Genomic DNA, 23,452 nt, shown 5'->3' with positions numbered 1-23,452 from the left:
CTGGCGGTGAATTCATGCCACGGCGATGCCCGCCGCGTGACGACCTCTCTGCCCTCTTCGAGTACAAACCCAAAAGCCTCCTTAGGATTTCTAGCGATCGCCCCGTTCCTTCGGAGCATGGCGTCTCGGGGCGGTCGCCTGCCTCGCGGGGGAGTGAGCTCTACCACCTGGGACGCCGACACCCAGGAAAGGAGACACCCCATCGGCACCCCCAAGGACAGAGGCAGCCGCGAGCCGCGGATCCTACCTTCCCGGCTACCTGGTCCATTTCACTGCCGGCCCTTGAACTGGCGCTGGGCGGGAAGCTTCCCGGGGCCGGTCTGGAGCCATCCGCCTCCTCCTCTCCGCGCCCACGACAGACAGGCGGCTCTGAGGCGATGCAAGATGGCTCCCCTCGCAGACCTGGACCTAAAACAGGGAGGTACGTTTATATGCACCGGAAAGTACAGTATCAGCAAATGGGGACTGCCCGGGATGCTGCCTCCATCACAGACTCCGATGGGCTCCCACGGCATGTGTGGGAGTGTTTGCCTTGAGCCCCTGCACACAAAGAAAGGTCTAAGCAATGGCAAAACCAATTCCCAAGGCAGAAAAGGCCCTGAGTTATAGATATATATTTTTTTTTCTTAAATATTTCATGTGGCTTTTTTAATCAGAGCCATCTTCCTGGCCACATTGGTTTAGGCTCGTTTCAGACTGGCTTGAAGCCTCTGGCCAGGCAACCCGGGTCCAGGGCAGAAATCCCCATCTATACGGAGTATGAGGTTTCATGTCCATCAGAGCCCTGGGTCCGTTTTGGTGCTGCCGTTGTCTGAGGTGGTCATGGCTGTGATGTGGGCGGGGAAAGAGGCGCGAAGACGGGGCCTTGAAAACACCTGCAAAACAGCAGCTCCCTTCCAAGGGCCTGACCCTTCCTCTCTCCTCCGTCTGTCACGCTGGCCTGGGATGCGAGTCGAAAGGACCACAGAATTGCAGAGAGGACGGCTTCCATCATGAGATGAGATCAGAAGAAATTCTAGAATGGCTGGGCCACCAGAGAAAAAGCATTCGATTCACTTTCAAATTTGCTTCCATTTTTATTAAAGTTACATATGCACAGTTTCCAAAAGTTGAATCTTTCAACTCACTAAGAAAAATAGCAACGCTTGCCCACCCACTCACCTTTTCCCACTTTGGATCCTTTTGATATTTATCTCCCTTGCCTTTAATAATATGCTTTGTAGCACTGCTGCTTGATTTTTCTTTTCAGTTTGGAGGCTAGTCTGTGGCTCCTCACAGCGGGGCTGGCGCACTCGTCTCTCCCTCCAGCCCCCTGGATCCAGAACCTTCGTGCCCCCCCGCCCACGTACGCACACTTCCCACCCCACCTCAACAGTTATGTAACTGTGACGTCATGGTTTTGTTCAGAAGAATGTTCCGTGTTCACATGTCCAGAGTCACATCTCTCACTGCTGAGCCACGTCATGTGCTGTGACGGCACAGGCTTTCTGGCCAATAGGCGTTCCCTGGAGGTGATAATTACCTTGTTTTCTTAAAATCTGCTTAGTTTTCTTTTTTTTTTTAATGTTTTATTTATTTTTGATACAAAGGAGACAGAGCATGAGAGGGGGAGGGGCAGAGAGAGAAGGAGACACAGAACTGGAAACAGGCTCCAGGCTCTGAGCTAGCTGTCAGCATAGAGCCCGATGCGGGGCTCAAACCCACATACGTGAGATCTGACCTGAGCCGAAGTCGGAGGCTTAACCGACTGAGCCACCCACGCGCCCCAAATTCTGCTTAGTTTTCTACAGCCCTAGCACTAAAGCCTCCTCCTACCTCTTTTCTTGATTGTCTAGCATTTTCATCTCCTTTCCTTAGAAAGGTCTCTCTGGAAATTCTCTGGCCTGCGCCCAGGGGACTGCTGCTCCCCGGGCCCATGTGCAGCCGTGTCCCTGGCTCCCCTTCCACGGCACCGTGGCGCTTCTCCTCGCCTCCTTGGTTCCCGGGGCCCCTCGCGTCTTCCTCCCTGCTCTCCTGACGCACCCCTTCCTGCACCTTCAGGAGAAAGGGTGCGTGAAATAAAATCGTTTAGACTTTAATCCGCCACTGGTGTGGGTCCAGCATTTTGAATTAGAATTCATTATCTTTCAGAACCGAAGACACAGCTCCACTGAGTTCTGGTTGTTAAGAAGTCTGGGGCCAACCTGATTTATGATTCATGATCCTTTGGGCGAAAGCTTTTTGTGTCTCGTCTCTCTGGAAACTCCTAGACGCCTCTTTGTTCAGCGTCTCCATGGTCCTGGGTCTACTTTATTGTCTGGGCATTCAACGTGCCCTTTCGTTCTGAGTCCTGGCCTTCGGTTTCGGGGGGAGATATGTCGTTATTTCTTTGATATTTATTCTCCTTCTGTTTCATCTTTTCCCTCTTTCTAAACCTGCTCTTGGTGCGATGCTGGGCTCCCTTGTCTAGCCCTTTCTCTTCTCTTTTCTCTACTCCCCAGGCGTCTTTTTATTTTACTTTTGGGAGAATTCCTTCAACTTCTTATTCTAACTCATAATTTTCTATTTCTGTCATGTTTTTAATTTCTTAGAGCCTATGACTCTCTTCGGTAGAGCACCTGTTATCACTTTAGGGTTCCAGAATCTTCTGCTGTATCGCTGGCAAGATTAATAATGACTTGTTGTCCCTGCTGTTAAGGCTGAAGGTTGCCTCTCCCTACACAGTCTCTCTCTCTCTTCCAAGTTCCTTTCGTTCTCATTTGGTTTTTTCTCTTTCAAATGGAAGACTTTCCTGAGGTATCCAGCAGTCTTGATATCTGCCTATGTTAGAAAACAGGCATTCAACAACTGCTTGGGGGCTCCTACACGTGCAGTCTGTCAACCGGGGCCGCCCTGTGGGCTCATCTGGTTGCCATGTGTGAGTGGGAAGCCCTCCAGGAGTTCTCTGGGTCTTCCCAACTCTCAGGCTGGCCTCCACGCTCCTGCCTGGAAAGTACAGAGCTGCTACTTCTATCTCGAGGGGTAGGTTACTAGATTATCAAGTACATTAATTCTGAGTAAATCAACTTGGAAAATCTATAGAAAGTGCAGCAGCTTGGGAAGGACGTAGTAATCTTTCCTTTAATACAATTTTCACTTGAGCACCTGCGTACTGACACAGAACCAGGCCTTCGGTATCTCATTCCTTTGCTCAACAAGTATGTCTGCACCCGTTCGATGACATAGGCACCACGCGGCTCAGCCCCAAAGCACTGGAGAGCAAGGCAAAGGCGCCCTGACCCCCAAGAGAGAAACGAAGTCAAGTCACCTGCTCACTTCCAGTTGTGCCAGGGGCTATGAGAGAGATGAATCAAAGGTGGGGACATCACAGACACTAAACATGACAGGGAGGCTGTGACAGGGCCTGGCAGTAAACAGAGGAGGTAAGCATGTTCCAGAAAGTCGTAGCAAACAGGTCTCACAGAGAGTCACAATGACGGCATATTACAGAGAGTGCTGGGTGGGTGACTGTTTCGCATAATTGAGGAAGGTTTCTCTGAACACGTGACATCTGAAATGAAACCTTGGGGACAAGAAAGGACCAACCCATGAAAGCCATTTGGGATGAGGAAGAACAGACGCAGAGACCCCGAGGTGGGAAGGAGCCCTGAGGATTAAGGAACCAGTGCAAGGAGGGGTGGTAAGCAGGGGGCAGGAGGCCAAACGAGGGTGGGGAAGGCCCCAGGGGCTCGGGGCTCATGGGGTGCGGGCAGCCGCGGGAAGGGGTTCAGACATTCCTCCACATTCACCGTGAAGAAACCAACGTGGCTACTGTCCGGACAGCAGAGTTCGCCAGGGTGACCCGAGGAGACAGCAAAGGCAGCAGAAAGTGAAACGGAGAAAATGGATGCATTCAAGCTAGATTTTCATTCTCCCCCAAGAAGAATCACCAAAAGATAATAACGATGATAAACGTTTCTCGAGCCCCATAGTTTACCAAAGCATAAGCACCCCACCGTAAGTGGATTAAGCTGTGTCCCCACAGTGACAAAACAACCAGGCGATTCATTCAATTCAATGAAGAAGGAAAACCAATTAGTATAGAGAAAATAATCAGATTGGCCAAATGTCTTCTCAGCAGGTTGTTTGGATTCTGAAGCTTAGCAGAAAGGCCATGTGCGCATTTGACCAATGCTTTCTGACTCATCGGAGAAAGCGAAGGAAGAAAATCCATTGATTTAATTTGCTTTTGACCTACAGTCTACAGAGAAAAGTGAGTTATCTTTAATAATTGTGAAAAATGCCCAAATAATGTCACTGAAGTGTGTTAAACTAATTTGGATTATTGAAGAAGGATGCTAACTTGCTTTTAAATGAATGGCCCTTTTCAAAAAGTAAGTAGCACCCTGGCCAAATGTTAAAGCAGAGAATGTGCTCCTGTTGAGAGCACCGCGTCACTCTGTGACTCACGTCCTCCATCCTCAGTCATTGTGGGCTCTGCCATCTTTAGTGCAATCTGCACAAACTTGACCCGCTCAGCCCAGCTCTGGGCACCGTCTCGTTCTCCCCCTTGATTAAAGGCTGTGCTTTTAATAATTTCCCTCAGAAATAATTGGCCAGCCACACTGAGAGGAAAAGCCTGCTTAAAAACGTCGTAGCAAATTTAAATTTAGCCCTCTTGAAAAGGCTACCAGAAACTGTAAGATAATTAGGAAGAAAATGGAGTGAAGCAGCCTGATGAAACTCACAACAGAAGCGTAGACCTCTTCGGTGCCAGGCGTCCCCCTGCTGTCTCTGTTCCTGGGCTTTATTAAAATGCTAATAGGTCTATTACTCAAAAATCATTATCTGAAAATGTAAGTAATTTGATGCATTTCCTTCGGTTGCCCCAATACACCAAAAACTCCATTAATTGGGAGTCCAAAGGCTCTGAGTTATCTGTAAGGAAGAGCTGAAAAGGAGTCTACCATGCTGGTCTTCCAGGCAAGCTAGAATCATAAACAAGAACACAGGAGTGATCTCCTAGAACGGTCCAGAAGCGGGCCTGCCACCGAAGGACACGCAATGTGTTAGCAACTAAAGTCTGCAGTTGTTGGAGAAAAGCTGAGCAGAACTCCAAAAGCAATCGCTAAACGGGCAGGTCTTTGTCCATTTATTCAACTATTTGTTGAGTCCACGTTTTTGGAGTCTGTATTTGTCCAGCCCATTTGTGAGCCCATAGTTTTAAGCCTAAAGATTCAGCGAGCCCATGTTCACTGAGTACTGAGTACGGCCACTGCTCTGCACCACGAACCATGAGGGCCACTGGCGATTAATTCAGTGGCAAATGAGGCAGACACCTCCTGGAAATTACAGTCTAATGGGGGAACAGTTCCACCAGCAAATGATGACGCAGAAGATTCACTAAGAATATGTGGTAAACACTGGGAAGGGAAAAGCGGAAGGAGCCATGAGGTGGTGACCCCACCCAGACCCATGGAGAAGCCTAGAACCACACACCCCAGGACTGCTCCGCCACTGCGCCTGCTTAGGCCGGTTGTCTCTCCACCAAGCCACTGTCCTTCACTCGTGTAATCGTCCAGCGATACCGTCTAAGTCTCCATTTCAAGCCGCGCACCGCACTAAAATTGTTTTGCAAGTCAATTCACCTGCTTCCCTCCATCTTACTACAATTTTCATTTCTAGGGTCTCTGCAGAGGAGAAAAAAAAATCTGGCTGAGGATGATGGAAGGCAGGACTTGTTCCCTTCAGGCAGAGCCCGGAGGATGTCGGTTCCAATCAGAGAAGGATCATGAGCCCGTGGGCGGCGGGCGGCAGGCCAAGACCTCAGTTCCACAGGCGGAGGGGGTGCGGGGGAGAAACACGGAAATGCCTTCATCAGGTACAGCCTTGGTGTCTCTGTGCTCTCCTAATGCAGTCTTTTCAAAGTCTGCCTCTAAGTAATCACAAACACGGCTTTTACTTCAGAAACCACTTTTCTCCGTGGTTTTCATCTCTTTTCTATTTCTCTGATGAAAGGCAATCGGCGACAGCCCTTCCCACGCAGAAATTCTTCACCTAAAATTGCGTTTAGTACAAAGTGAGGTTCAAAATCTTGCTTTCAGTTAAAAGTTTTACCGTGTCCAGGCAAGAGTGTGACTTAAAGATAACACAGCAAAAACAGGATTATGAAATCACATAAGGAGAAGACTATAAAACAAATGCCACTGGGAACGTTACAAATGCCAAGGCTGCACCTTGTCAATCTACTTCATGCGCCATTATTCCAGAACCTTCTTGTTGCTAAAGGAGAATGGTCTGCAGGTCCCTTCCCTGGAACACAACCAACACACCCACAGCGGCCTCTCTTCTCAAGATTTACGCCCTAGAATGAGGGAGACGTTCTTGTTTCAGTGGTTTTGGAGCGCTAAGACTTAACTAATAGCTTTCGGGAAAGAATTAATACCTTGCTATTAATTCTAATGAGGAAAGACGTGGAGAAGTCATTAGCTCCTGTCAGAGAAGGAGAGCGAAGGCTCCAGGGAGCAGGGCCCTGGAGACACTTCTCCCCAGCCCTCCTGTGTCTTCTCGACACGGTCCAGGGGGACCCGGGTGAGGACGGGGCGGGGGGACAGGTCAGCTCCGAGGCTCCACAATCAACTCACAAAAGGAACCTACTGCCAAGAGCCTGAGTGACCACAGGCAGCATCTGCCTTTACGCTGGGGGTTGTCAGCCCTCCACATGCTAGTCAGAAACTGCACCTTGTGTGTGTGTCATCAGGTAAAGCGTTCACTTCAGAGACCACCTGTCATCACGCTGCTCCTGAGACGGGAGCACTGTGTTTTGACTCCTTTCTTTTCTCAGACATTTTCTCCAAACTCAGTGCACGGGGCTGGCCTGAAACAGCTCGGGGACGCTAATGCTCGGTCGTGTACAGATTTCAACAACGTGCCTTCATAAAGCGAGATGCAGGCCTACGGGATACAGAAACATAATGAAAATGGCTCAGGACCACTCGGAGACGTTTCCGTCAAAACTCAACCCCAGCCAGTGCACAGGACGGCCCCACAGGGAGGGACCTGGCCCGCGGGCCAGCAGGTTCACAGTACACACACCCTGCTTTAAACCACAGCCGCCATCTCAAACGCTACAGGGGCCAGGCAGGTAACAAAACCGACAGACGTGGTCTGGGGCCGGGGACCGTGGGGAATGGAGGGCACGCTCGGGTCCCGGGACGCCGCTGACCCTCAGCTCCACCAACTGGCGCTGTGAAGAACCAAGGATCAGGTAGAGGCCACATGTGTCCATTTTCCAAGAGAAACCAGAGACATTGATTCCACATGTTTTTAAACGCTGATGATGAATCGGTTTTCAAACAACAACACTGTGCCGAGCGACGTGCCCATGGCCTGAACGTGGCCAGGGAGGGGTCAGTCTGTGACACCCCCCCCCCCGACCCTGTGAGTCACAAAGCTCAACAAGGCCCCAACAGTGATGGTTAAGACGTTAGGCTTCACCCGGGCCTCACTCTTACAGAAGCAGTCTCTGTTAAAAAAATGCCGCTGCAAACGATGGAAGAGTAACACGTTTTTGCGAAGTGCTGTGGCAGCACCTGCACGTGAAATATGTAACCATGAAATGTGGTTCAAGACTCGTTTTTTGGAAACTTGAGCCAGAATGTTTCCTGCAGCACAAGTTGTGGTAGAAAAACAACAGCACCCAACAGGCACATCCTGGACATGGGAAGGGCTGGACGGAAAACGCACGGCGCAGCTAAACCGTCGGATTTTATGCCGTTATTCAAGGGACCTATCTTACCGATCTACCATCCAGCTCTCATCTAGCTAGCTATCTACAACATAGGCTTAGGATTTTATACAAGATACATGAAGAAGAGCTGCGGGTTTCTGCATACGGATGATTCTATGTGTGTAAGAAAAACAAGAGACTAGGGGCGCCTGGGGGGCTCAGTCAGTTAAGTGTCCGACTTCGGCTCAGGTCATGATCTCATGGTTCATGGGTTCGAGCCCCGCGTCGGGCTCTGTGCTGACAGCTCGGAGCCTGGAGCCTGCTTCAAATTCTGTGTCTTCCTCTCGCTCTGACCCTCCCCTGCTTACACTGTCTCTCTGTCTCTCAAAAAAAAAAAAAAAAACATTTAAAAAAAGTACGGAAATGTGTGCTTTAACACATAAAACCATATACCTTTATATATATAAAAGACACAGCTCTTGGGGCGCCTGGGTGGCTCAGTCGGTTAAGAGTCCGGCTCCAGCTCAGGTCATGAACTCGCGGTTCGCGGGTTCAAGCCCCACGCCAGGCTCTGTGCTGACGGCTCGGAGCCTGGAGCCTGCTTTGGATTCTGTGTCTCTCTCTCTGCCCCTCTCCCACTCATGCTCTATTTCTATCTCAATAATAAACATTTAAAAATTAAAAAGAAAAACAAGAGACTAATGAGTCTGTTCATGTCTGTATGTGCGTGCAGGTGGCAGGCGGCCCTGGCTGCCATGGGGGTCACGAGGCGGGGGGCTGTCAAGCTTTCCTCGGATATGCCGATGCTGCCTTCTTGGCTGCAACAAGCATGGGACTGCTGTATTCATCTGAAAGAACAATAAGCAACAAATTACAACACTGGCCCCAAAATTCGGGCTGGAAGTGGTAAGGAAAAGGCCCCGCGTGTGCCCGGCGTGTGCAGGCGGAGCTAAGGGTCAGGTCGGTTTGGTGAGAACACGCTGCACAGAGACAGCCTCACGCGCTGGTGTGGAAGCACAGCTCCGCTTCTCAGCCCGAGACCAGACAAGACTTGCTAAAGGAGAGAGAAAGACGTTTTTCCATCTCTCACCAAATCTGGAGACCGTCTGCACTTTCCTAATATTTTTTTCTGAAATTTTGCCTCTTCCGAGTAATCATCTTTCAAGTTTTTTTTTTCTTCAAAAGCCACTTTTCTCTGTGGCTCGAATTCTTCTTCTCTTTCTCTAATGAAAGGTAACCAGTTTGAGAACACTTCACTTACCGTTTTCTCCAGGAGAAAAGAAATATTTAGTGGGAAAGTATGCTTACAATTTTTTGGTAGGTTGAAACTTTAACCACACGCAGACAATATGAGAATGCTCTAAAATGAAGAGAGGAGGGGCGCCTGGTGGGCTCAGTTGGTTGAGCGTCCGGCTTCGGCTCAGGTCATGATCTCACGGTTCGTGGGTTCAAGCCCTGCATTGGGCTCTGTGCTGACAGCTCAGAGCCTGGAGCTGCTTCCGATTCTGTGTCTCCCTCTCTCTCTGCCCCTCCCCTGCCCACGCTGTCTCTCTCTGTCTCTCAAAGATAAATTAAAAAACCATTAAGAAAATCTTTAATTACAAATAAAACGAAGAGAGGACAAATTGCAGAGAAGAAGGACAACTAAGTGGAGAACAAAAAAGTGGCTAATATTATTTGAATTATTTAGTTCCAAACTTGAGTCAAGAACATTCATTTTATGGACCATTACTTTCAAAGTTTCTTAACTCTAAATGAAACTGTAGAGAAAGAAGTTCAGACTTGGGAATATAATTGATGTGTTTAAGCAATTGTCTCTTCATTTCTTAAGATTTACACCCTGGAGAAGGAGGTGCTATCCTGTTTTAGCAATTCTGTAAGCAGGATTACTTAACTAATGGCTTTAGGAAAAGAATATCTCCCCATTAATTCTGACAGGAAAAATAATGGTACAGAGCCATTAGCTCCCGTCAGAGAGGCGGGAGGGAGCGCGTGGATGAGGGGACCCTGGAGTTCAGGCTGCCATTTTGTTTCTCTTGGGAAGACGCTCTGAGGTGATCTGTGACAGAGAGAGCAGGGCACGAGTGCCACCACGGGAGCCCCGTGCCTCCTACTCAGCTCAGGGCAGGCCAACAAAAGTTTAAAGGCCAAAAAGGGGGGGGGATCTAATCAACTTTATTTCAGAGAATTATATCACCATCCTCACATAACGGTTAGCTGCGCCGCCTCTTCAACATGATTAGGTAAACCTTTTATCTCAGAAAGTACCTGTCAGAGAAGTTCTCTGTACCTTTTCCATTTTTTCTTTCTCAACAAAAGACAGTTGCTTTGATAACCATTAGCCTCGGAGGTATTTTCGCTAAACTATGTTAGTGGGGGAAAAATCTAGTTAAAATATTTCAGTCGCCTAAAAGCGTAGTTATGTGCGGAATTCAAAAGAAGAGATTCTGGTGAGAAAGGAAGGAGCAGAGGCAGAGAGAAAGCATGGAGGGGCCCCTCGTCCCGCAGTTAAATGCGGGTTTGGTGTCAATGATCTGGAAGCTCAGTTGCACCTGGTTGAGGCGGCGTGCACGCGGCTGAAGAGGAGACAGTCGGGACCTAACTGCACAATGACGGGCACTGCGGGGAGAGCCAGAGAGGAGAGGAGGTGGGGGTCTCGCCACAAGGGCATCTGATCTGGCTAGAGGCTCAATGTCGCCGCACAAAACCATCCAAGAAGCCAGAGCGATGAAGGAGCCTCAGCCTGGTTCCTGAGAGGGGCGGGGCCGAGGGAAAGGAAATCAGAGGGACGCAAGATACGTTTCCTGAAGATCTGACGGCACCCCCCAGCCCCTCCCCCTCCTAAGGCCATTTTCTGAAAGTCTGTGTCTTCCAAGTAATCAGGTATTTGATTTCAGAAACGACTTTTCTGAGTGGCACTCATTCCTGTTTGTCTGATGGAAGGCAATCAATTTAAGATGCTCCTCTCAAGAGTTTTCTTTCTCTGGAAGATGTTTAGTGGAAAGTCCTGTTGAAAATCCGGTAAGTTACAAGTTTATACCCAGACCATAATCCCGTCCCTAAAATTTAGACAGCAAATGTGGACAACGAGGTGAAAGGGGGGATGTCCAATTATTGGAAATACCATTTGAAATCTATAATGCCAAGATTGAAATCAAGAGTATCTGCTCTTTGAATTATTATTTTCAACACTTCTCATCACTCAATGAGTCTATAAAAGGCAGTTCATTGCTCGAAATATAATTGAGGTATTCAAGAGAGCTCATTTTTCCTCAAGATTTGCATCCTTATAAAGGAGAAATTGATCCATTTCGATGATAATTGCTAGGAAGAAAGATCTTCCCTTTTCTCCTTCATTAATCCTGAGAAGGGGGGAAATATGGACTAATTGCAAACTGGGAACAAAGACAAGAAAGGAAATACCGGAGTTGGTCTTCCAATCACCTCAGGAAAGAAAACGTTCTCCCCGTCTCTGTGAAGAGATAAAAGTTCAGGGAGAATCTGGCTCTTCCTTCGATCCTAAATTGTAGAGGAGTAAAACTTAATTGGACCAGGAAAAGAGGAGGAGGGACGCTTTTCTGTCTTCGTCGCACAGCTGGGCACCCTCTGCCTTGCGTGGTGCTCAGGCACCTTCTTGCTTTGGAATACCCGTAGGCACGTCCTCTCTGTGTCCTTGAGGAAGGGCGAGTGTGTGCCTGGCATTCCTCTGCCCCTCGGGTGCTTGTTTGAAACAGCATTAATGGAAGGGTCTGTTTAACACAGTCCAGTAATATAACGTCTTGCACGTGGGCAGAAGTCAACAGTGTTTCCTACAAACTATCTGAGAGCAAAAGGACCGGGATCAAGGGAAAGAAGAAAAAGTGGCCCCAAAAACCCTCTTGGAAAACTTTCATACCAAAATTTACTCAAGAATGTGTGGTTTTCTTAATAATGGAAGAACTATTTCTTAATATTAATTTCTTAATATTAACTATTAATATCAATTCATTGTTTCTTAATATTAACTATAATAACTATTAACTATTGCTTAATATTAATTTCTTAATATTGAGAATTATTTCTTAATAATGGAAGAACCCCAACAGGGTGGACAATGCCATCATTGAGAGACTTCCAACTTGGCTTCTCTTTTCTCAGGATCTCCGCCTCCAAAGAAAGAGGACTTCCGGAACTGTGATCCTTGGCCAGGCGGCTCCGATGTTTTCTGAGCTACGGCCTCTGCGTGAGTTCTGTGGATCATGATAAAAAAATAAATAAAAGGGGGCGGGGGGCACCCGGGGGACTCAGCCCGTTAAGTGTCCAACTGCAGCTCAGGTCGTGATCTCACAGTTCATGAGTTCAAGCCCCACATTGGGTTCTGTGCTGACAGCTCGGAGCCTGCAGCCTGCTTCGGATTCTGTGTCTCCCTCTCTCTCTGCCCCTCCCCTGCTCATGCTGTGTCTCTTTCAAAAACACATAAAGATTGAAAAAATGTTTTAATAAAAGGGGATAGTTGCGAGTTCCTTCAGACCAAAGCAGGGAATGGAACATGGCGTGGGCTCTGTCCTGCCTCTGAAGGCCACGGACACCGTACTTAACACTTCCCTGTGCCCCGCGGAAGCTCAGACTCCGGCGACAAAGAGAGGAGGAGGAACAACAGGAAGACTTGGGCCAAAGTCCGCCAGAAGTCTGTGAAATCACTCTTTTGTCCTCACGCCAGCTTTAGAAATCCTGCCTTTTATGATGTGGAGCATGAGGAGCAGGACTTTTTCTTTCTACGCCAGAAACTTCCTCCCAGACTCAGAGCAGCACCTTTAGCCTAAGAGGTAATCAGTCTGCAAATTCAAAAGCTCAAGTGCACATGCAAGCAAAAGCTTACCTGAAAATACAGGTAAGAGCCCCCAAGCAACAGTAAGGAAAGGCAGAGACAGAGAGAACACTGCCTCAGAAAGCATTTTTTTTTAATGTTTATTTATATTTGAGAGTCAGAGAGAGACAGAGCATGAGCAGGGGAGGGGCAGAGAGAGAGGAACACACAGAATCGGAAGCAGGCTCCCGGCTCCGAGCTGTCAGCACAGAGCCCAATGTGGGGCTCGAACCCACGAACTGTGAGGTCATGACCTGAGCCGAAGCCGGCCATTTAACCAACAGAGCCACCCAGGTGCCCCTCAAAAATCATTTTTAATCCCAACTCATCAAGAAATCTGATTTCTGGACTTTTTTTCTCTGAGAATAGCAGTTGACATGTTGGAACCATCTAGAAAGTCCAAGTTTTGAGACATTTAAAAAAATCTTTACACCTTTCCTGAAGACGTCTACTCTGCCCCCCAAAAAAGGAATCTATTATGCAATCCTAGAGCAACACAGGAGAGGAAATCCATGGTCTGACAGGAGATGGGAGGTGCCCTTTGGCTCTCGTCCGGAAGCATGTGACCAACATCATACCCAGAAGGTCCACCTGCAGGAGGGCTGGAGGATGGAGTGGGAGACGGATCTTGAGGCAGATGCACAATTCTGCACAGACGACCTACAGGGGCCAAGGAGGTGTGGGGCAGGAACGGAATTGAAGCCAGGAAAACCTGCCAGAGGGAGAGAGGACGGTCTTTAGGAACCCCACCTCGGAGCAGCTCCCAGAATGCTCCCTGGTGGCGGTCCTGGGCAGGCGTGGCACCCCGGTCACACAGCTGTCCGCTTGCTTATTTTCTTGGAGGAAAGTCAGCTAGGCTGTAAGGGCAGCTCTCCGAAATTTTCTCCCAAAAGAAGGCACGAGGTCTGCTTGAAGGGCACGCAGCAAGAAATGAAAACTCACTTAAGTACGGAAAATGAGGGTCCCACGAGAGGAGACTCAAGGTGGGGGGCGGGGAATGGGGCGCAAACTGGAACAGAAGCCCCTGTCGCTGGGAAATCACTCAGGAACTCCTCGTGACTGGTCTTTACAAATATGTTATTACTAAATTCAAATCAGAGAAAGAATAACACAGCTCAAATTATCGTGGAGTAAACTAACATAATGGCTCTGAAATAAAGTCGTTTACACTGTTTCTGCGAAGGCTGACAGGAAAATAATGAGAAAATTGCATGAACATCCATCAAAGACGGAGGGCGAGAGGCGCCAAGAGCAGGTTCTGAGACTGCTCACTCGGGGCCCTCACGAAAAGTTGACAAGAAGGGAGGAGGAAGCAGAAGAAAAATGGCAGCTGGGCTACGACCCCAAAGGATGCTGGTCCACAGAGCGAGCGAGCGAGCGAGCGCCACGGCGGCCAGGGCAGCCGGCCACGGAAGAACTCGTGGTTACGCGGCCCCACTTGCGCTCTCTTGCTCCGGAAGTGGTCAACTTTCTATGCAAAGGCAACCTCCAAAACTTCTCTTCTGAGAAGCTACGAGTCAGCTCTTTCTCTCCTACAGGAGAGAGCAAGGCTGGCTGGCCACCTCCCCCGCAGGCCAGCCTCCGATCCTGTCTTCAGGGGCAGCGCCCGTGGACGAAGGTCGCGTCGTTACCATGAAGGCTCGCCAGGGGAGGAGTCCAGCCCCAGCCTCTAGCAAACACGAGGGCCAGAGGACACGAGCAGGTGGAATCGCATGAGGCGGGGAGAAGAGCAGAAACGCACCCTGTACGTGAGACCGTGAGACCGTGAGACCGTGAGACGCAGCCGGACCCTGACGGCTTCTCCATCGCAGACCACAGCTTCTCCTGGTGCATTTTCTCGGCCCCAGTGGAGCAGCTTTGATGCTCTCTTCCTCACGAATTTCAAAGAGAAGAGGAAATTAACCCCTTTCTCTCCTCAAGTTGGCTTTGGAAAGAAAGGGAATGGAGGTGGCCTTTCACCACTGGTGAGGGAACGGGAGAAAGCCCTCCACCTGCCTGTCCTTCGGTTGTGCTGTGGGGCTGGAGGCTCAGGCCCTGAGAAGAGAAGGAGGCCCTCATGTCTGAGCCAAGGACCCAGAGGGAAGAGTGGCAGAGGCACTCAGAGAAGCAAAGAGACAGAGAGGGACCGAAATGGGCTGATTACGGGGGGACACTGGAGGGTCCGGATGCCCAGGTGGCTGGAATCAGCCTCTGGTCCCTCTGAGGAGAGAATCCGGCGGGACTGTCACAGCCCTGAAATCAACCCAGCCACAAGAAGGGCCCCGGGGAAAACTGGGCAGGAAGGAGCAGGAACCCCCAAGCTCCCCAGGGCTCAGAAGCACAATGTGATTTGAAAGAAAGTTCAGTGTCAATTTTGAAACACCTGGAGCCTCCCCAGGAGGTCTAAGCCGGAAAGCGTGCTGGGGCGGGCGGCTCTTAGGGATGGCTGCCAGACAAAATGCGGACGCCCGGTGAAGTTTAAATCTCAGGTCAGGAACAAACCACTTTTAGCAGAAGCAGGTCTTATACGATGTTTGGGGCCTACCTGTGCCGAAAAACCAGACTCATCATCTGAAATCCAACTCTAACTGGGTGCTCTGTATTTCCCTTTGCTTGCTCTGGCCACCCCGCCTTAGCGGGTAGGGGAACGGGGAGCTGTCTGGGGGCCAGCTGTGCTCGGGAGAGTCCGACGTCGGACTGAAGGTTCTGGGTCGGACAGTCACCTCCTCCCCTGATCAGCTCCGGGCACCGCTAGGGACGGCTACCGGGCCGGGGAGGAACAATTACTGCCAGGCCAGACATCCCATGACGGGGAGCCTCACAAACACCCTGACAGACCCTGACCGGTCTGGACGGAGACGCTGCTCACAGGCAGGAGCCGGCCCACAGGCAAGGGGCCGGACGGGGACTGGCGTGGACAGAGAGCCAGTGTCCTGCAGTCCATCCTCCATTTTTAAGAAATTGTTAATACCACCATGAAAAGACACCTTCAGTCTATTTTGGAAAATTCTTAGACTCTGATGTCATTAATTCTCCCACCCCTGTGTCTACAAGGACCCAAGGTCATTCGTTTTTCTCCCCAAAAGTTCCCTTAACCCATACCCACTAAAAAGGGCCATCGGCTATAGTTTGTTATCGGGAAGGTTCTTTTCTGGCTGAGAAGCATCAGCCAGCCTCTAACAAATGCAGGCGGCAAGGACGCGCAGAGTGGAAACGGCACACGATGCAGGTAATAACCCTGGACGGGGCATTATGTGGAAATGCGTTCTAGGGTTCCGCACGAGACGGCCACGCTCCAGTAATGGCAGGTTCGGGGACATGTTCTAGACGGGAGTTTTGTTATGCTCGTAACTTCTCCCTCAAGAATTGTAACACACAGGGAGGGGGGAGAGGAAGAGAGAGAATAAATCCCTTTTTCTTCTCCTTCGAAGCCAGAGGGGAAAAGCCAGGGGAGACTTCAGCCATTATCGGCAGACCCACCAATGACACCTGCTTCAGGAAAAGACAAGAGTTGACTTTGTTTCTGCCAAAAACATCTCTTCCCCCCCTCCCCCCGCAATGGCAGAGGGCTCCTGAGAAAATGATCCCCCCGCTAGAGGAGGGGACTCTGCCCTCCAGGACGAATCAGCAGCCTTCTGCACCTGCCAGAGGACAGAGAAGAAAGCAAAAGGACATGAAATGTCTGATCCAAGCGCTCACTTTCAGGTTCATTGCTGGGTTACGTGCAGCCATGTCGAAAACGTCTGGGGGCTGCAGGGACCTAGGACAGGCCCAGAAGGAGAAGCGAATTTACGAGGACTTCAAATGGACCCAGAGGCCACAACATGGAGACAGAAAGTACCAGACTGACCGAGGGCCAGGCTGAAAAAGCGGTATCCTATATCCTTCCACTAGTTGAAGACATTTTTAACCTCACTATGCAAAAACAGCCTTCAAAAATTCTGCTTTAGAAAATTATTAGTCTATTTACCTCAGAAAGATCTCTCCCCCATGTATGAGAACCCAAGGCTACCCGTTTTTCTCACTGGACGTGCTCTCCTGGCCCGTCTTGCGCTCCCCGGGAGCCAATCGGACGTGCGCGCCACCATCACAGAGGTCACTGAGGCAGAGAAGGCTCTGTCCACCTGCTCGCAAGTCCAGGGAGCGGGAGAGCCAATGAAACAGCGCAGGGCAAACAATGCAAGTTCAAGCGGGCTTCAGCGGGGGACGTGCCCTGCGTTCTCTCTTATCGTCTTTAGAGTCACCATCTCTCCCCTGATTACAGGTCTTGTGTCTATTTTCTCAGTGAAGATTCTAATGCAGTTCACACCAAATATTTTCTTCTTCTTTTTTTTTTTTTTGAGAGAAAGACAGTGTGAGCAGGGAAGGGTCAGAGATAGAGGGAGACACAGAATCTGAAGAAGGCTCCAGGCTCTGTGCTCAATGTGGGGCTCGAACCCACGAACCAGTGAGACCATGACCTAAGCCAAAGCCAGACACTTAACCAACTGAGGCACTCAGGCACCCCACACCAAATATTTTCAAGAAAAATAAAAGTAATTTACTTTTCCAATAATGTTTGGGCTCAGGTGAAGACTACGTGAACTTGGTCTCACAGAGAGGCTCTGGGTTCTCGTGTTCCAGAAATCCTGATTACTCCATGCATCACGGGAAACAGAATCACGTGAGCAGGGACACTGCGGAGGGCAGAGGGCAGACAGCAGGGTCTATCGCTGATGGAGAGCAGGGAACCAGAGGCTGGGCACCAGTGGGAGAGAGAAGCCAAGTTCCTGCTGGGAACAAGTCAAGGGGTGGGCATACGGGCCAGCTGACCTTGCCATGGAAGGCCTGACAGACCTCAGCCAGAGGGCCAAGGTCAACATCAACCGTGGTAAGTCAGGCTGAGGACGTGCACTCTTGGTAGGATGGTCAAGGAGGGCTCTGGAGTCACCTCTGGAGTCTTGTTCCCCAAACATCACTACAAACTATCATATGAACCCCGATATGAGACACCCTACTATTGCTACAGCCAGCCGGTTCTCCTCCAAACTGTCAAGGTCATCAAAAACAAGTGGAGTCTGGGAGACTGTCGGAGCCAAGGGGGGCCTAAGGAGACAGGATGATTGATGCCGTGTGGCATCCCGGGTGGGATTCTGGGCCTGAAAAAGAACGTGAGGGGGAAAAATAGGGAAATTGGAATAAACTGTAAAATTCAGTTAATAATTCTTTACCCACAGTTAATGTGTCATTAACTGTAACAAATGTGCCACATCAACATAAGAAGTTAACAGAGGATACCAGGTATGGGCTCCATGGAACTCTTGGGCTACCTTTACAACTTTTCTATAAATTGAAAACGATTCTAAGATAAAAGATTTATTGGGGGAAAAGGCCAAGTGCCAGGTGCTATTTGAAGGGCTGTGGACACGTGTCTCCTGGGGACAGAGCTTTGTGGCTCTGTGGAAGCCCTTTGTGGATGGGGGTGGTCCTCCCTGTCCCTTGCTCTGGGTGCCTCAAGACCTAGACAAAATCTAAGAACCTTCTAGAAGCCCACACCTTTGCCCTTACTCTCTAGGACCTGTACGATGCAGTGCAGCTGAGATATGACCGCAGGGCCCCTGTCCTCCAAGACGGGCCCTGAAGCAAACCTAGGCCTTGCCCCGTTCTCTCCACCACTTTCCTCGACAGAATTTGGGGTACTGTGTCGTCCAGGCAAACTGCCTCGTTGGCAGGCCTCATGCAAGTGAAAACGGGGGCTCTTGTTCGAAACGATGCAGACTTGGGGCGCCTGGGGGGCTCAGTTGGTTGAGCATCCAACTTCAGCCCAGGTCACGATCTTGCTGTTTGTGAGTTTGAGCTCTGTGCTGACAGCTCGGAGCCTGGAGCCTGCTTCGGATTCTGGGTCTCCCTCTCTCTCTCTGCCCTTCCCCTGCTCATGCTCTGTCTCTCTCTGTCAATAATAAATAAACGTTAAAAAAATTTTTTTAAATGATGGAGACTTTCAAGCCACCCAGAAGAGCCTGGGCCATGGTGAGGGTCCCACACTGTGGGGTCTGTGGTAGAAGGTATTCGGTCCAGACCCCCGGTGAGCTCTTCCCTTAGGAAGAAACTCGAGAGCCCACGGTCGGGTTGGAAAAGCTGCTCATGACCAGAGATAGCAGTGGGGGGCGGGGGGAGAGAGGTGATCGGAGTTGTTTTCTCTTTTACTCTTTTCTGGAAGTGGGTGGGGTACACACTCAAACAGACACATGCACACAGACACACGTGCACACACACTTCAAGAGGAAGAGAGAGTCCCTCCTCCCCAGCACGCACACAAGGACACACTTGTCCCCCCTGACCCTCAGGAAACCTGGGCAGGGCCTTCAGAGAGTCTGTTGGGCGTCTCGCCGGTCCCTGGCATCTCTCTGGGATACGGCAGAGTGGCGGCTCAGGCCTGATAAATGAACCGTTCGTGCAACCCGGGTCCCCACAGGGGCACACGATACTTGGACGGTTACTGACGGGAGGTGGGTGGCGGTGGGCGATGCAGGGGCCAGCCACTCTTCTTCCTCTGAAAGGAGTGTTTGCAAGGCCTTAGGTTTGGTAGAATTAAATTCTTGGCTGTTTCCTGATCAAATTTGGGGGTGGGGGTGTTGGTTTCTGCTGTTTGAGTCTCCTGTTGTCCAGTGTGGGGACAGATGCCACTTGAGTTCCCCCTAATTCTGGGGTGGCCGCCGTGTCCATGCTATCACGTGCCCCCCTCAGCGCCACACGGGCTCGAAGGCAGATGCTGGGAGGAGGTCCCCCCGCCACCGGCCTCGACGGCAGCTCACAGGGAGCCACGGCGGGTGCCCAGGGGAGGGGCAGGCGACCATGCGGAGCCCGCTCCCGGGGAAGACAGCCGTCCGCTCCCGCCTCCACAGTCTGCGCCCCAGCATCCTCGCCGGTGCAACGGCCGACCCTAGCCCGCTCGCGAGGGTGGCAGGGAGACTCCGGTGAGCTGACAACAGGAGCGCCTGCAGACATGCGGGGCTGCCCGGCCGCCACCGCCCTGACGTCTGGCCGTCGTCCGACTCCCTGTTCTGGGGGGTGGGCCCCTCCCCCTTCCAGTACAGTCGGCTGCATGAGGTTCAGGACCTGCTCTGTCCTGACCGCAGGGTTTTCCAGCACCTAAAACACTGGTAGTGGCGCATAGTAGGTGCTTAGGAAACAACCTGTTGAATGAACTCACTGAGTGACAACTAGTCTGACCCCAAACGCCAATCAGATGCTGCTTTTCGACTTCACTCCTCAATATCACAAATATAATCTTTGCACAGAGACTGTCCCCTTTGGTAGGACTGCAGACCCTGGGGGAGGCTCATGAAGGGTTAACTAAGTGTCCGACGGCCTGCGGGGAGGGGTCCCGCTGCGGAGGCGGACCCCGGGGAGAACTCACAGTTGGACAGGCTTTCCAGAAATCTCTTCTGATTAATGCACAGTTCTTCCCTCCCACCCCCATGAGTGAGATCAATAATGATTTGACTCTGCTCTGCTAGTCTCACTGATTATAATCATATTTAAAAACCCTGATAATTTTCTTAAACTCCATTTAGTGTCAATTTGCATTCATCAAGGGTTTTTCTTTAAAGGGGTAGTTCTCGTTAACGGCTAACTCTGAATTTGGAAGGTAACAGGCTGGTGCCTGAAGAGGTTCGCGGCAGAAGGTTCGAGCCATTGGCGTTGTCGCCATGTTTCCGCAAGGTGCCTCACGGGGCAGGGGCGCACCCCATCCCGGGTTACCAGCCAGCTCACGTCTGTGTGTCCCACCGCGTTTCCCCCCCACCCCCCGTGACACATGATGTCAGGTCTCTTGTCAGGGGGCACAGGTGCACCCACGAGCTGTCCCGGGCGATCGCTGGGGCCTCAGGGAAGGAACAGGAGAACACGGACAATCCACGGGACACTCTCGTGGGGTTGTGACAGGCTCACGCCTCGTTCTGTGTAAATAACAGCAAGGTGTTTTTACCGTTGTTAGCGACTGCGGAAGCGCACCTCAGAATTCGAGGTTTCTTCAGTGGGTGACGGTGGGAAGTGGCGAGGACTGAAAGGAAATGACACGCATGAAACCGACCAGCATCAGGTGTGGGGCCTCGAATCTTGGGGACAAAGCAGGAAAACGTGTGCCTGGTTTTACCATGGGGGGGGCGGTGGGGAGCACACAAAAGAGGCTGAAAACAGAAGCGTCTGAAAGTAGAGGGGCTCAGGAGAAAAGACACGTCCCCAAGCATATCAGCATGAACAGGGCTGTTCAGTCACAAGACCCGCAGCGGGACCACCTGCCTTGTGCAGGTAAAGAGACGAACCGAGGATTTCAGAGTTGGGCTGTAACTTTTTTTTAACTTCACTTGTTTTTGCGATAGAGAATACAGTCACGAACAAGATTTTACCACTACCTAGGGAGGCACGTGGTCAGGGCCCAGAGGGAAATCTAACCACGTAAGCAGTCCCTAGAAAGTGGCGCGGATGCTAACTGAAATGTCTCTAAGGAAGAGATGTCTGGACTTCCTCGAGGTCATGTGACAGAGCATGTGTGTCGCCTCCTTATTTTTTCTCCTTTTTCTTAGGAACAAGAACTCACTTTCTAGCTGAGGCGCATCACCACTCTGCTTAAAAACACATTTTTCAGTTTTCCTTGCAGACATATATGACCAGGTAATTAAGTTCTGGCCAGAAAGATGTGAGAGGACGTCATCTATGGAATTTGCAGACCTGCCCTTAAAGGGAGGGTGGGTACTCTCTTCCTCTGTCCCCATTTCTACTGGCTGGGATGCAGCCCTAAGGGCAGGAGTTGGTGCAGCCGTCTTGGACCACAGCAGCAGGAAAAGTGCTGGCAAGGAAAGCAGAGCAACAAGACGGAAGGAACCTGGGTCCCCACCACACCACTGAGCCACCATACTAGACCAGAGCACCTGCCCCGACAGTTGTCTGTGAGACAAATAAACTATGTCTCTTTTAAAGTCATTGTTACTTTCCGCATTCATGAGAGAAGCCAAAGCTTTACTGGGCCCAATCCCATGGTAATGAAAAATATTATATTGCAAAAGTCTAAATTTTAGACTGTTTCTTAAATCTCTGACTATCCACTTACAACTTTGATCAATCCACGTCTGCTGATGACCAAAACTATTAGGCCTTGATCATTCTGCCATATTTGAAAATTATCTGGACCAGGAACCAGCAAACTACAGCCTGCAGGCCAGTTTGGCTCTCCACTTACTTTTATAAATAAAGTTTTATCAGAACGCAGCCATTTCCACGTTATTTCCCTAAGGTGTATATATGGCTGTCTCTGCCCCATAATGTCAGAGCTGTGCAGCTGCAACAGGGCCTGTATAGCTAGCAAACTTCAAAAAAATTACCAAAAAAATGTATCTGGCCTTTGACAGAGAAGAGTTTGCAGACTCCCAATCTACACTATTAATTACATGAATGTTTTTTAAGTAACTCCCTTTCTCACTTAAACAAGACTCTTTTTAAAACAAGATTATGTTCTAATAACAGCTCTAGGTTCCTGCCTCCAATGGGATGCTGGCATCACTAGGGGGGTGGGGGGCCTGGCATCACTGGGGGCTGGCATCACTGGGGGGGCCGGCATCCCGGGGGGGGTGTGGGCACGGCGGGTTGTCTATCCACTACTGTTCTTCACTCCTCCCCGTAACAGAACCCTGGAGATGTTCGGTGCGCCACTAGAACACTTTTCCCGCGGCCAGGGGCGGCCCTGTGACCCCACCTGGACGAGACGGAAGCAGGGGCCACTGGCTGCCTGAGAAAGCTCCCAGAGGCGCACTCCCTGGGGCCTCGGGCCCTTTCCCTGCCTGTGGGGCAGTCCTGAGCTCAGGCTACCCACGGAATAAATGCACAGCGTCGGGGAAGCAGAGCAGAAAATCAGAAGGGTGCTGGGTCACTGAGGGGTCACTGCCAGGCTCCCTGGCCAGCTGTCCCAGCCCAGACCCCCCTCTCCTTAGCCTACTTGGTATAGGAAAAGATGAACCACTTTTTTTTTTTAAAGTGCTCCTGACAAACATTTTCCAAATTGCTACGTGGGCCATAAACAGACGGCATGGCTGACTGATGACAAAACAAACAGCCCGAATTCCTCACCATTTCCTATATCCACAGCCTCTGCCGCGTGATCTGTAAAGTGGGGAGGGGGGCGGTTCCTCACCCTCAAATGCAGGCCGGTCCTGTGATTCTCCTGGGGCAACAGAAAGCCACGGAGGTGATACGCTAGTTGCAAATGCCTAGATCCCCAGAGGTTGGTGTGACTCTGCTTTCTCTCTCCTTCTGTCTGTCTTTCTGTCTCTCTCCCTCTCTCTGTCTCTCTGAAATCACGGCAGGCTGGGAAACAGTCTTTCCTTCACCCTCGTTCCCCATGCTGACACCCAACCAACTTCCCCACACGCAAGAGAGGCTGTCCTAGACCAGCGGCCCCACTGCATGGCTCTCCCTGCCGCCCCGCACGTATGTGAGCAAGCCCAGCACGGCCAGCCTGCCAGGCTCCGGCCACCAGGATGCCCGGCGGGCCCAGAGACCCACACACAGTAATAAGTGCTAACTGCTATGAACCAGTGAGTCTGCTTTATGCACAGAGTAGCTAACTTACATCAGAAGTAAACACATGCCCGATGTAAGTTCGCTACTGCTACGTAGAAGGCAGATGCACAGTTACCACCTGCGCTATAAGATGTGTACATACATCTTCGACTCCGGAGACCTCTTCCGCCAGAGCCTGAGACCACAGTCACCTGCAGTCCCCGTCGCACAGCTGCTCACCCCTTCTCCCCACTGGAAGGCTCCCCCTCTTTTCTCCACGCACAGATCAGGAGTTTGGGGGCCAACCGGAAATACGATCAATAGACACACAGATGAAGTGGGCAGACTTCTACTTACAGTGCTCAACTTAAAATCCTTTAAAATGTTACATAAACTATGAACTT

At 50.6% G+C, this 23,452-nt stretch overlaps 1 protein-coding gene across 10 annotated transcripts in view; it reads right to left on the bottom strand.

The window, feature by feature from the left end:
- ZNF831 (zinc finger protein 831) overlaps positions 1-23,452 on the bottom strand; it is a 113,301-nt gene that overhangs the window by 7,515 nt on the left and 82,334 nt on the right. For 6 of the 10 annotated variants that reach the window (XR_003900775.1, XR_003900774.1, XM_029916283.1 and 3 more), the window contains one exon: positions 248-408. Coding sequence is in view for 8 of the 10 variants with exons in the window: in XM_029916283.1 (XP_029772143.1) it covers positions 248-408 (161 nt within the window). In the remaining 2 variants the exon portion in view is untranslated. Of the gene's footprint in view, positions 1-247; positions 409-875; positions 1,025-1,727; positions 6,913-8,309; positions 8,536-11,803; positions 11,917-13,111; positions 13,246-23,452 lie in introns of those variants that run through there. The other 4 variants (XM_029916285.1, XM_029916287.1, XM_029916288.1 and 1 more) reach the window with 4 other exon arrangements.

This window comes from Suricata suricatta, chromosome 12 (genome assembly GCF_006229205.1).
Source record: "Suricata suricatta isolate VVHF042 chromosome 12, meerkat_22Aug2017_6uvM2_HiC, whole genome shotgun sequence".
NCBI lineage: Eukaryota > Metazoa > Chordata > Mammalia > Carnivora > Herpestidae > Suricata > Suricata suricatta.
The sequence above is the reverse complement of the archived record's forward strand: the minus strand, read 5'-3'. Positions and strand labels throughout refer to the sequence as shown.